Source organism: Nicotiana tabacum, chromosome 15 (genome assembly GCF_000715075.1).
Source record: "Nicotiana tabacum cultivar K326 chromosome 15, ASM71507v2, whole genome shotgun sequence".
NCBI classification, from domain to species: domain Eukaryota; kingdom Viridiplantae; phylum Streptophyta; class Magnoliopsida; order Solanales; family Solanaceae; genus Nicotiana; species Nicotiana tabacum.
In genome coordinates this window covers 32237510-32250545 of record NC_134094.1, presented here as the reverse complement: position 1 = coordinate 32250545, position 13036 = coordinate 32237510, and the positions used below count along the sequence as shown (strand labels likewise).

General features: G+C 32.4%; 1 protein-coding gene across 2 annotated transcripts; it reads right to left on the bottom strand.

The window, feature by feature from the left end:
* Positions 1-1385: 1385 nt before the first annotated feature.
* On the bottom strand, positions 1386-7798 carry LOC107811837 (MLO-like protein 1). 2 transcript variants are annotated; one of them, XM_016636829.2, is made up of 14 exons: positions 7396-7798; positions 7035-7092; positions 6609-6838; positions 5292-5408; positions 5144-5204; positions 4703-4797; positions 4048-4122; positions 3880-3968; positions 3438-3487; positions 3135-3175; positions 2722-2931; positions 2575-2642; positions 1900-1960; positions 1386-1806 (listed from the first exon to the last, which is right to left on the bottom strand). In XM_016636829.2, exons 1-14 carry the CDS (start codon positions 7522-7524, stop codon positions 1564-1566), a joined length of 1527 nt encoding a protein of 508 aa, XP_016492315.1. In that variant the 5' UTR covers positions 7525-7798; the 3' UTR covers positions 1386-1563. The 2 variants fall into 2 exon arrangements, with proteins under 2 accessions (XP_016492315.1, XP_016492316.1); XM_016636830.2 differs by having other exon boundaries at positions 3880-3956.
* Positions 7799-13036: the final 5238 nt, after the last annotated feature.

Genomic DNA, 13036 nt, shown 5'->3' with positions numbered 1-13036 from the left:
AAACAATCATAGTAATCACATCAAAATGTCGTTTTCTTTCTTTTTCTTTATCAATGAGCAACGTACTTGCTTTGGTGTTGGTGTATGGTAATCACTTTAGTTCAAAAAAGTAGATTTGATGCTCTACTAATTTGTCATAGTATCTACATTTTTTGTTGCAAGAGTCTTCTTGTGTCCTCCAGTTTTTGTGTGGGATAGAGGGGCACGGGAGTGTAGGTATATGGGTTGCTGTACCAGTGCCCACAAAGCTTTTGTACTGAAACTATCCCGGTCAAAATGTTCTCAAATTCTAAATGTACCATTATTTTATCAAATGGTGATTTTCCTAGGCAGTAGCTACTCTCTTCCTACCACCAGGTCCTGCCACCAGAAGTTAAAAAAGAATTGGGGGAGAGTTGGGAGGGTAATATGGGGCCAGAGAGAAAAAAGGACTCACAGCGTATTTCTAGTCACTAGATATCGTTTGGAAGGTGGTATAATTTGTAATAACTGTATTGAATTTTGAAGAACATAACTTAGTTGACTCAATTGCATATCTTTTTCAGGTTCTTGACCTCAATGCGGATCTAAGTGCTGTTAGTGCCGCCGAAGAATGAGAAATTCCTTACTGCTGTACTTGCACACTATGTGATGCTGAATCCTTTGTGTCAACGAGATTCTCATGCTTTTGCTGTAGAAGTGGATTAATTTATAATGGGTTCTCTGTTATAACTTTTGTTAAAATGTTCGTTTCTTCTATTGAACAAGCTTATGTAATGTTGAAATTAATCACACGGTTCTTCAACTTGGAGGTGCACGTCGAGTTCAGGTGTTTAAAGTTGTTTTTGAAGTTATGGAACTTCTCTTGAGTTGCTATAGTTTTTTGATTCAAGTGCACCTTTTTACTTTTCGTGTTTCCCGCAACAGATTGAACTAAAAGTTATAAACCCAAAAATGTAAACGAGAGTGAAATTGTCCCTTTTCCACGGTTAATGCCACAAAATGTCAGTCGCTTTCTTGGGATTGATTTAACGATATTAGTTCATACAATAGATTGACAAGAGGGTTGCTCTAGTGGTGAGCACCCTTCACTTCTAACTAATAGGTTGTGAGTTCGAGTCACCTTAAGAGTAAGGTGGGAAGTTCTTGGAGGGAAGGAACCGAGGGTCTATCGGAAACAGCCTCTCTACCCCAGGATAGGGGTAAGGTTTGCGTACAAACTACCCTCCTCATACCCCACTAGTGAGATTATACTGGGTTGTTGTTATTGTTATAGTTTACAATAGATTAATTAGAGGCTCAAAGTTTAGTGTCTAAAGCTTTAGACGTGTATTAGCTCCTTTTTTGGTCTAAATGGATATTCGGGAGTAGGAAATAGACATTAGAGATTTAAAAGCATTGAAATATGCATCAAATAATTCAATTGAATCAGATTAGGAAAGCTATTCAATACGTTTCTGACCATTCTTTTCTCTTTATTGGGTTGGTATATATATGTTTACCCTCTACTGTTAAAAATTCCTCACTCTTACAAGGCTTGTTTACAGTTTAACAGCTTTAGAAGATGGGAGAAATGTTGTTAGCTTAATTTGCTTTTGAGTTGAGTTGGTTAGTGGCGGGCCTAATTTCGCCGGCATTGCCCTCTTCCATTGCAGATTCTTGTATTTCTACTTGTGATAACTGCACAGCCATAGTAGAAGGGGATGATTCTTTATGTCCAACTTGGCTGGAGCCATTGCCAGCTCTTCTTTTAGCCTTCTTAGCCCAAAAAACAAGCCCGTCTTGTATATGTTCGTCGAATATTTCTTTCTTGAAGGAACTTCCCATCTTCATTCATGCATCAATAGTACATTAGGAGAAGTTATAAGTAAAACATTTCAGACAAACCAAATAGTAAATATATGGTCGAGGATCGATCACCTGTGTGACTATTGCATACAGCGGCAGAGTACTATAACTGCAAAGGAATTGAACAAACACCCTGCAGAAGCACACAATTAGATATGTCAAATCTTTACTTCTAAATGTTGGTTCATACTCTTTTGGAGGCAGTGGCGGAGCCAGAATTTTCATCAAGGGGTGTCAAAATATAAATAATTAAATATATCAAAAAATTAAGGGGACTCAACATATAGTAAATATACATAAAAATAAAAAAATTATCTAGCAATATAGTGTAATTTTCCGGCGAAGGGGTGTCGCTTGACACCCCTTGGTTCAATGTGGCTCCGCCATTGTTTGGAGGTTAGTCTTTAAATTGATGTTAGTTAAATCATCACTTCTTTTTAATCAATAAAAAAAATTACGAGAAATTTATATTTTTAGCCGCTCCGAAAAATAATTACTGACAAAATATATGCATTTTATATACCTATAATATACAAAATTTATACACTATTTGGCTAGCAAATGCAATTAGTTTCCGCGGACCGGCCAATTAGTTTGTATTGCCCAATAACTATAGCGTAGTTGGTCTGGATGTTTTAATGGTAAGACATCTTGGACTCAGATAGATGTGAATGGTAAGCTAGGTAACGCTTAGATGGTTAAATTTTCCTATGCTAGAGGAGAAAGGAGGAGGAAGTTATTACTTACCCTATGACAAGTCTTGGGATGATATAACCAACTTGTCCCATAATGCAGGAGTTAAAATGATATTGAGCCTGTCAATGAAAACAAAAAAAAACTAAAGCAATTGTTACGTTAAGAGTTTAATGTTAGTATGTTGTTAAGATCGATTACCCAAATCCAGAAGAAAAATGCAATCTCAAAGGAGTTCTGGAAAAGGATGATATGAATGAGGAGTAGGACGATTCGCGGCCTATGAAACCAGAAATGGTCATCTGATGGCTTCACAACTAAATCTCCTTCCACCGCAATGTGCTTTGCAGCAACCTCTCCAGCAAGTTGAGTTATCACATGCTCTAGTTTTGTCCCCACACCTACCAAAAGCTGCTCCACAATCTTTTAGAATTTGAACAATTGAATCTAACCACTATGATTTCTAACACTTGAACATTGAACAAATGGATCCATTTTTTATCTACTGTAGTATAATCATCTGAAGCATCAACAAATAAGTTTCGACCATAATACTGCTAGTAGCTCAAAGGGACAAAGATTAGTAGTTTTTAATACTACTACTGATTACTTACACCAAAGGGAACAAATGCTATCCAAAAGTATGTGTGCCAGCCTACAAATAGAAATTGAGAGAGAAATAAGAAACATATACATAGGAGAAAAAAGAGGGGGTGATGAATCAAAAATAAGCTGTTACTCTAGGCTCAAGATCAAATGCATTTATGATATATGTTGCACGGACTCTTCAAAATTGCTGCTGCACCTGAGTCGGATCCTCTAAAAATGCGCTACTTTGGCGTGTTTTCAGAGAGTTCGAGCAACATTGATTATGATAATAAAGAAAAAGGGATGAAACAGTAAATGACATAGCTCACCATGAACATTAAGCAATAGGAACAAGACCACAAATACCCAAAGATACCAGCTGCACAAGTAAATGTAAAATTTCAGCAGGTTGAAACTTAAACAGGAACTAATTGCCCGTTTGGCTTAGCCGACTAAAAGCAGCTGATAAGCATCAAGTACTGAAATGCAGTTATAAGTGCCGAAGCTGAGAATCTTTTACGTATTTGAATAGAAATGTTGAACTGACAATACGTTACATTAGGAAACTGAGGATCTTGGTCATGGAGGAAAAAACACGGGTAACCTCAAAGAGGAGCTTCCAAGTTGCTAGTACAAAAGATGGGAAAACTTTTACTTTGATTAGGGAAATTTTTTTATGCTGATAAAAATTTCAAAATCTATGAACAATCTAATACATGCTTCCTTGTTTTCTTTCCATTTTGTTCACTTGGTAATCATTGTTCAACTCACCTAATCCCAACAACTTTCTTGAAATCAGCTTCAAGTACACGTATCATATACTTGTGAAAATTGAACTTCGGATTCCCCTTGCAATGAGTCTAAGATTAGCAAAAGTTGAGCTTCATCAAATAACTAAATATATTAAACCAGTATAACGTGTGCTTAATGTAAATGTACCATAATGAAGCCGAGCCTCAACGTTGTATAGTCTGATTTTGTGACAGATCCAAAAAATTGCTTGACGAAAGAATGCTGAGAATCAAGAACCAAAATAGAAATTTGTAACAGACCTAAAATATTGACAACGCATAGAAGCAGAATCTGAAATATGCAACTTGCTGAAATACACAACTGGTCATGCTCCTGAATTGGTGATATACTAAAGAAATTTTACTTACATACACTGACAGTGTAAAAAACTTTAGACAATCACTGTAATGAACCTGCTGTAAAAAAGTAAGAACTTGTTTTTGCTTCATACCAACTAGTAAAGCATGGTCTTAGTTTAACTACCATACTTGAGTAATAAGACATTGAATATACACACAGACATATACACATCATCAACGCATATATATAAAATTGAAAATAAGCATAAAGGATGGAAGGGGAGCCTTGGAGCAACGGTTAAGTTGTCTCCGTGTGATCTATAGGTCACGGGTTCGAGCCGTAGAATCAGCCACTGATACTTGTATCAGGGTAGGCTGCCTACATAACACCCCTTTGGGGTGCGGCCCTTCTTCAGACCTTGCGTGAACGAGGAATGCTTTGTGCACCGGACTGCACTTTTAAGCATAAAAGGATGCTTAAGAAAGAAGACTTCTCCACTTACCAGCCAACTTAATAAAGTTGATCTTTTGCCAAAACCTAGAAACCGGCCCTTGACAAAATCATGGTCTTGGACATGTGTAACTTTGGAGCGAATTACTGCAGTCACAATATATCCTCATTAGAATGATGGAAAAGAGAAATGACTCTAGGCTGCTATCGTTTCATTCTGATGATACACTATCAGTGCAATTTAACTGGTCGTAAAAAGTTATTATTATATATTCTTGGATATCGTATCAGGCTTGCTACGAATAATCAAATGTTGTTCTGTCGATTTAGCGTGATGATGTTAAAAATCAATACACGCACAGAACTTAAACTCGTGAGTTGTGAGTACTTATGCAAACTTCGTATCCAGTTTAGTGCAAAGGGAACTATACTAATAAGAAATATTCAGTAACAAAGAGGAGACATGTAAAACTCAGCAGCCAATAGACATTACCTTCTTCTGGATCATATTCCTCTTTCTGGATAGAATCCTCCCAAGATTTCCACTGACGTATCTGTGTAAATAGAGCAAGGTCATTTTTATAAGTAACTAAGCTGCATAATGAATTCAGAAAACTAAATCAAGATGATTAAGAACTTACCTTTATACCTCCAAATAAAATTGTGAGAGCTGAGAAGGTAACATGTGAAACAGCCAGCACAAAGATAAATGTATGGAGATGATGCAATGCTGTGAGAGATAGCAATGGTGCCTTGTCCTGTTAAGTTCCAAAAAAAGAAAGAGTTAGAAATTCAGAGTTGCCATTCTAAAATCTGAAATATTATCCAAAAAAAAAAAGCATATGATAAGGAACTTCAGAAACATCATTATATGGAATAAAGTTGTGTCTTAATAGAACCCAAATGCAAGAATTTTTATTAATCTTTGATTGGCAAATTAGAAGGGAGCTTTGGAACAATGTTAAAGTTGTCTATGTGTGACCTACAAGTCACGGGTTTGAGCCGTGAAAGAAGTCACTTTGTCTACATCACACTTCTTGGAGTGCGCGCTCCTTCCCCAGACCCTGTGTGAATGCGATATACTTTGCACTGGACTGTTATTTTTTTGATTGGCAAATTATTTTCCCCTTTTGTTTGCTTTATTTTTCTTCATAATTTGGGCGTTTGGAACGAAAAAAATAGTTCTAAGACTAGTACCAGTAGTTATGTTTGTTTGATTGTTTTTGCCAAAACAAAAGTTTGAATTTCTTTTACAACTTTTAAACTTGAAAAACTCCTAAAAGCGTTTTGAGAAAAAAAGGTAGTTTGTTTTTTGGAGGTAAAAACTATCAAATAAAGACAAAAAAATTGGCCAGAATTTTTTTTGATTGAAGGGAAGCCTTGGCACAACAGTTGCAGCCAAAATGTGGAAGCAAATGCTAGAAATTGTAAGACTGCATCCAATATACTTAGATCCCGTTTGGACATAAGAAATTTTTCCATTTTATTCAAAAAATATTTACTTTTTTTCGAAATTTCATAAAATTTCAATTTTCACATGAAGATTTCAAAAATTTTATCAAAATTTTCTCTCAAATCACTCACAAAACTTCAAAAACAACCCAAAATTATATTCATGTCTAAACACAACTCTAAATATTAAATATCATTTTCACTTGAGATTTTTTTTCTCCCTATTTTGGAATTTTACAATTCTTATATCCAAACGCCCACTTAATGTGGTTTGGCTTTTCCCTGAACTCACACACTAAATTGGTGGAGCAACCCGTAGGAAGGAGGGATGAACCATCGAATTCACATCAGAAATCGCCAACATTGAATTGTGTTGCGAGGTCATAAGTTATCTCTTGCCTTATTTATAAATAAGAACGAACCGGATCGACTCGGCTGATATAATACAGGCATGGTCTGTACTTTCAAAGGTCAAATAAAGAATAGTACTTACTAGTTATACATACCTTAGCCTCACAGTAACCAGAATTAGCAGAATCAGCAAGAAGGCGCCTTCCTCCTGGAATTAAAGAGAAGAAATTTCCAGAGGAGGTCTGAAAGTGGACTGTTTGATTGGCATCTTCATCCTTTTTACAAGGCAGCCAACTATTTGCCAAGTGCTTAGGAATACATATTTTAACCATTCTGTCTTGGAAAACAGTCAAAAGCAGAGATATGAATCCCAACAGCATCAACTCTGCATCATGTTTTTAGAATAGGAACTAATCAGATATCTTAACTTTGACCAAGTAAAAGAGAGGTAACAACAACAACACAAGTTAAGTCTCGGGAGAATAGGATGTAAGCAGTCTTACCCCTACTTGGGAGTCAAAAAGACTGTTTTCGATAGACTCTCAAGAGAGATAACAAAGAGAAATTGAAGTAAATTGTACCTTCTTTGATCTTTTGTAAGGCTTCATAAAGTGGCTTCTGGTTTTTCTTGAGCAAATACTGCCAGAAATATCACAATTGGAACTCATATTATTAAAGAGACATGATACATATTACAGGTACTAAGGGTAAAATCAAGAAATATTGTGCTGCAAACTACTATTGGAAACGAGTTGAAAGTCAGCGCAGACAGTCCGGTGCATAAAGCATCCCGCATTCACGCAGGATACGGGGAAGGGCACGGTTCGAACCCGTGACCTATAGGTCACACGGAGACAAACTTGACCGTCGCTCCCAAGCTCCCCTTCAACTTAACAGTCAGCGTAAAACTAGTCAATTTAAAGAAGTTGGATTAACCATCACCTTGCCAGCATAATGAATGATTCTTTCAACAAAAAGAGAGATAGCAACTATGAAAGTGCAGACCAACGCAACAACCCATGTTGGTGTAAATTCCAAATTTGTTTCTTGGTCTCCTCCACCTCCTGCCATCTTTTATTTGTTTCTATTTTTTTTAAAAACTCTTGCAACTCAAATACTATGTTTTGTTGATTGCAGGAGATTTCAAAGTTGATGTTATAGAGGAAGAATGGAATGGTCAGAAGAAGAAGAATTCCACCTTGTGTTCTTGGGTCCCATGCCTTGACAATGTTTAATTTGGTTCATTGATGATATTATTAAAGAAACAAAACTTAGGTGTTAAGCGTTAAGAAACTTCCTAAACTACTCTGTTATTCACATGCATATTGAATTTTTTTTTCCCCTCAATTTGAAAATTTTGAAGTGAAGATAAACCTATATAACAAACTTGTTTCATCAATAAATGCAAAACTACCTAATAGTTGTAGGAAAAGTGAGCATTTAGCTATTTGGCATCAAATAAACTGATTATCTGAAAGGATTTCTTGACATTAAATTTGAAAGTTAACAAATTACTCGCTCGACCAAATTTACTTGTTTACTATTGACTTGGCAGACCCTTTAAGAAATAATAAATAACATACTGGTTTTGCTATATCATCCCTATTTATTATATGTTGAAAAATGAATTGGAAATAAGTAGTACATAATAAGAAGGGTAAATAGATATAAAATAGAAAATGATCAATGATTTTCTAAACTAGACAAGTAAAAATAGAGGTATATTTTTAGTATGGCAGTGGACAAGAAAACTTGACGGAAGGAATAGTTGCATTTTGAGAACCTTTTTATTGTTAAATAGGTTGACTTGAACCTTGGGTATGATTTCTCCCTCTTCTTATGCAATAACTTGAGTCATTTTATTTTATTTTTGTTACATAAAAGTCATTTTACTTTGTGTTCCTTAATCAAATGTCATTTTTCTTTCTTTTGTTGCACAAAAATTATTTTACTATGCTCTAGTTATCACAATAATCACTTTGACAAGATTTTACAAACCTTTCACCTAGAAAGTCTATTATGCTCTTGACATTATAAGTTCTCCCATTTATGTAATACCTTCTATATAATATACTTTTACCCGGGTATTTTATTTATAATTAAATAACTTAATATTATTTTATTTATTATTTTTATAATATTTCGTACATTTAATTTTTAAGATATATAAGTAGCATTATTAAATTTGTCAGTAACAATACCGGGAACAAATCTCAAGTCCACGTTCTTAATCATGCTTAATAAAATATGTTTAATAAAAATTAAAAAATCAAAGCTCATTGATTTATCAGCCAAGTTCATACCCATTAATTTAATAAATAAAATACCCACATTTAGCAAAATGACACATCACATTAATACTTTCAAATAAATAATATTAACAGATAAAGCTTTAAATAATTAATATTAAAAACAAATATCTTTGAAACTTCTTTTAAAAATTTTATTGACTATAAAAAAACTATCATTTGTTAAACAAAAATGTTTTTATTATTTTAAATAAATATTAAAAATAACTATTTTTTATCATTTTTATATTTAAAATATGTTCATGTTTGAATATGATTAAATAAATTGAGTGCCATGAAAAAATTAAATGTATGAATATATTATAAAAATAATAAATAAAATAATTTAAAGTTATTTTAATTATAAGTAAAATACCTAGGTGAAAATATATTATATAGTATATAATATAGAAGGTATTACATAAATGAGAGGATTTATAATGTCAAGGACATAATAGACTTTTCAAGTAAAAGTATTATAAAATCTAGTCAAGGTGACTTTTGTGATAAATGAATCAAAGTAAAATAATTTTTGTGTAACAAAAGAAAGAAAAGTGACTTTTGGATCACGAACACAAAGTTGAATAATTTTTACGTAACAAAAAGAAGAAAAATGACTTTTGCGTAACGAACACAAAGTAATTTTTGCGTAATGAACACAAAATTGAATGACCACCATGAAATTTTACTTCAATGACTGTTTAAAAAAGATTAACCCCGTCATGTCACTCAAAAAGCAATTACATGTATCGTACAAATCTTATATAAGAAGTCAAAATATGCTAATAGTATATAAAATTATTTAAACGGTCAGTACATATAATTTAAATCCATGTTTTAAAGGATAAAAATGAGATTGATTTATCCTTCGATGATGCAGCCTATAAACGCGTTGCGATAGTCTATGGGTAGGGCAAGTTTTTCAAGTATTAAAAAACAAAAACAGTTGGATGATCATTAGTTGTGAAATGAAGATATATTTATATCCAAGGGGTAGTTTGATAGTTAATGAGGTGGGTGAAAACTATAAAAGATCATAGTTAAAAAATATTAGGTTATTTCTTTTGATATGCATAAGTCTTGATGAGTAGAGTTACACAGTATTTATGCTGATAGTAGATAAATATATTAATTGAAATAATCAAGATGTACACAAGTTGAATCAGTTGTCACAAAATCCGAAATTCAAATTTCTGAAAATCGAAACCATTAACTATTTACTTAGAATGCATGAATGATTCTTGGATTTGAATCTCCAAATTTTGTTTTCCTAATGACATAAGAAAATACAACTTGGTATATAACTAATCAATATGGATTTTTTCAATAAAAAAATCCTTCTCAATTTTATTTATAACAACAATTATGAGTATATGTAAACCCCCCTCCCCCCTCCAAGAGAAATTGTCAGACACATATATATTATTTATATATGTTCCCGATAGAGAATTATCAGATATCATAAAAGTATCATACTTCAATTTAAATTTTGAATTGAATAGAAATACACCAACATCAATGTCTTAGTTCCAAATAAGTTGGAGTTGGTTATATGAATCCTTAATGTCTCTCCATTAATCTCATCTCACAAAAATATTATTTGGTTCGAACACCACCATTAAAAATATAAAGATATCATTAAAGACATAAATTATTTTTTAAAACTTTAATATGGGTCAAATTAATAGCATAAAACTGGCTCATCATCTTTAGATGCTACTAAGTCTAGAGTTTTGGTATAGCAAGTCAACTAATCCAGAAAATGAAAAAAATAAATAGTTGTTAATAGTGAAATGAAGAAGAGTCAAGTTAACTAAAGTTTTGATGATTGATGTAGAATTCGCATTAACTATTGACTATCTTGTCTTTATCTTTCTCCAAAATTCCATCTTATTCGGCTATGACAACTTGCGCGGACTAGTGACTGATTCTTTTCAATGTTCGCTAGTCCATACTCCAAAGGCTCACAAGAAATCAAAAGAAATATTTTTATCTCCAATTTATGTGATGGTATTCAAATTTTGAGTATTAAACGAGTTATTTGTTCAATTTAATTTTTTAAAATATTTGAAATTTATTAATTATTTGACTTATAATATCTTTACGTAATTTCTAGATATGTAAATTTTATTTTGTTTAAATTAAAGATTTTATGTCCAAATACATGATCAAAATTAATAAGTTTAAATCTCAAAAAATAAAAAGTATCATGTAAATTAAAACGAAAGGGGTAGTGTATATCTTACTCACTAAATACATAACATGAAATTCTATTGAATTATTGGAAAACAAAGCATAAAACGAAAATGGACAAAACGAGACGGGGTCCGCTTAAATTATTCAAAGGAATATATTCACATTGTAAGCGGATTAACTTCTTGTTATCTAATTCAAAGCAAAGCTCAAATGATGCAATACGGAATGCATCCACACAATGTTGCTCTATTCTATAATTTGTTAATGTGGATTATAGCAAGTAAGCAACCATGCATGTCGTGTGGAATTTTTTTTGTTTGTTTGTTTCACACTCGGTTTTCAACTCGTTTTGAGGGCCAATTAATTCAAATTCGTACTGAAAAATTCTACTTCAAAGACTTCTAGTTAACAATGGAGAATTACTTTGTCATTCTACTATAACTTTTGGTGGTTATGTGAATATTAGCTACGGACAAATACTGTAGCTAAATAGAAAAATTCGTCACTAATAGCGACGATCATCAAGAAATTTTGTTAGCTATGAGAGAGATATGATAGATTAGCGATAAAGATCATAGTTAATTCTAGTTTTTCTCTTTTTCTTTTTATGAATGTTTTATTTCTCATCGTTTTTTCTATAAAATGGGGGGGGGGGGGGGAAATTAGGGTCATCATGAATATATCAACTTTACAATATTAATCGAGCATGAACAGCTAATTGTTTGTATATTAATGAATTATAACACGTTTTTAATAGTTGTGGCTTATCCCTTGGCTTGAATAAACTGTTATTTCTCTAAAGTTCATAATTCTCTACCGATAAAACAAATGATTAAAAGATTAAGACATTTATAAAAAAGGGGAAGGAAGCAAAGTCACTTTATTCTGCTTTTAAAAAGATAATTTCACTCAAATTAACAAAAGGAAAGTTGAATCACTAAAACATATATTATGAATTCTGATCACATGTTTTATTTATTTATATGCAGTCATTTTTCCCTTTTTCGAAACTAGAAAGAAGAACAACTAATAGTGAATCTGAAAAGATAAGAAAGAATTAAACTTTTTGTGGAAATATTTTTTAACATTAATAGTGTTAGGGTTCTTGTTCCATCCCAATTGTTTAAAGTGGCAGTGTTTTCTTTTCTTTCTCTCCTCTGTCTTGCATCACTTTTCTTTTCTTAAAGGGTTCCAATTTCTGGAGGTTTATATTTGGTTCCTCAAAATACATATGTATAAATTATGCCTTACGAATTATAATAACAATGCATGTTTGAGAAAATCAATGACAATAATCAACATAAACAAGCCTTTCCACATAATGCACTAGTTTCGGAAAGAATATTTATCGAATGAATTTAGTTTGATGTACATTAAAGAGCAAAAGAAAATTTTATACTGTCAATAAATATTATATAAGACAGAAAAACTAGAACTTCGTTTATTAGGAAATTGAAGCAACCAAAGGCGAATTAATATGATGTGAAAAAAAGAGTGAATTAATATGAGTGAACACAAATGAAAAAGCTAATATGCAAATACAATTCTACATCTTTTTTTCAATCTAATAGGCAATTCAATTTCCCAATTTATTTTTGGTTCTTTTATTGATTGTATTTAGAATCCTAACACATTTTGTAATAGTATTGGAGAGACTAAAGTAACAGGAAAAAGAAAAGACTTTTTCCACCTTTAGCCCGCACCAAAAACTATTTATATCCTGTAGTCGAAAAAATTTATAAAATTTATATAATTTTTGTTATATATGTATATATATACAAAAAAAATATTATTATGAGAGCGCCTATATAGTGTCATTTTTCCTAAAATTTTATTGTATTAGTATTAGAAAGCAAAGCAGAAGAATTTGGACAAAAAGAGAAGGGACTGTATAACAGCGTAAATTATTCAAAAGAATATTTCAACCGCGTATTTCATATTCATTGTAGTGTTGAATATGAATATCATTCTCAAAGGAAGCTGCCCCAAATACTCACGATGCACAAGAAAAGAATCAACTCTACATCAACAAAACAGGAAACTGATGAACAAATTATTTTATATGTGAATACATTTCTTGTTGCGGAGCTTGAATATTT

Excerpts from the sequence above, each read along its gene's own strand:
- LOC107811837 (XM_016636829.2), bottom strand. The coding sequence starts at position 7,524 with ATGGCAGGAGGTGGAGGAGACCAAGAAACAAATTTGGAATTTACACCA. Across the intron at positions 4,798-5,143 it reads GGAATATGATCCAGAAGAAG|TAATTCGCTCCAAAGTTACA; the intron begins GTAATGTCTATT and ends TTGTGACTGCAG. Across the intron at positions 3,969-4,047 it reads TGAGGCTCGGCTTCATTATG|ACTCATTGCAAGGGGAATCC; the intron begins GTACATTTACAT and ends TGCTAATCTTAG.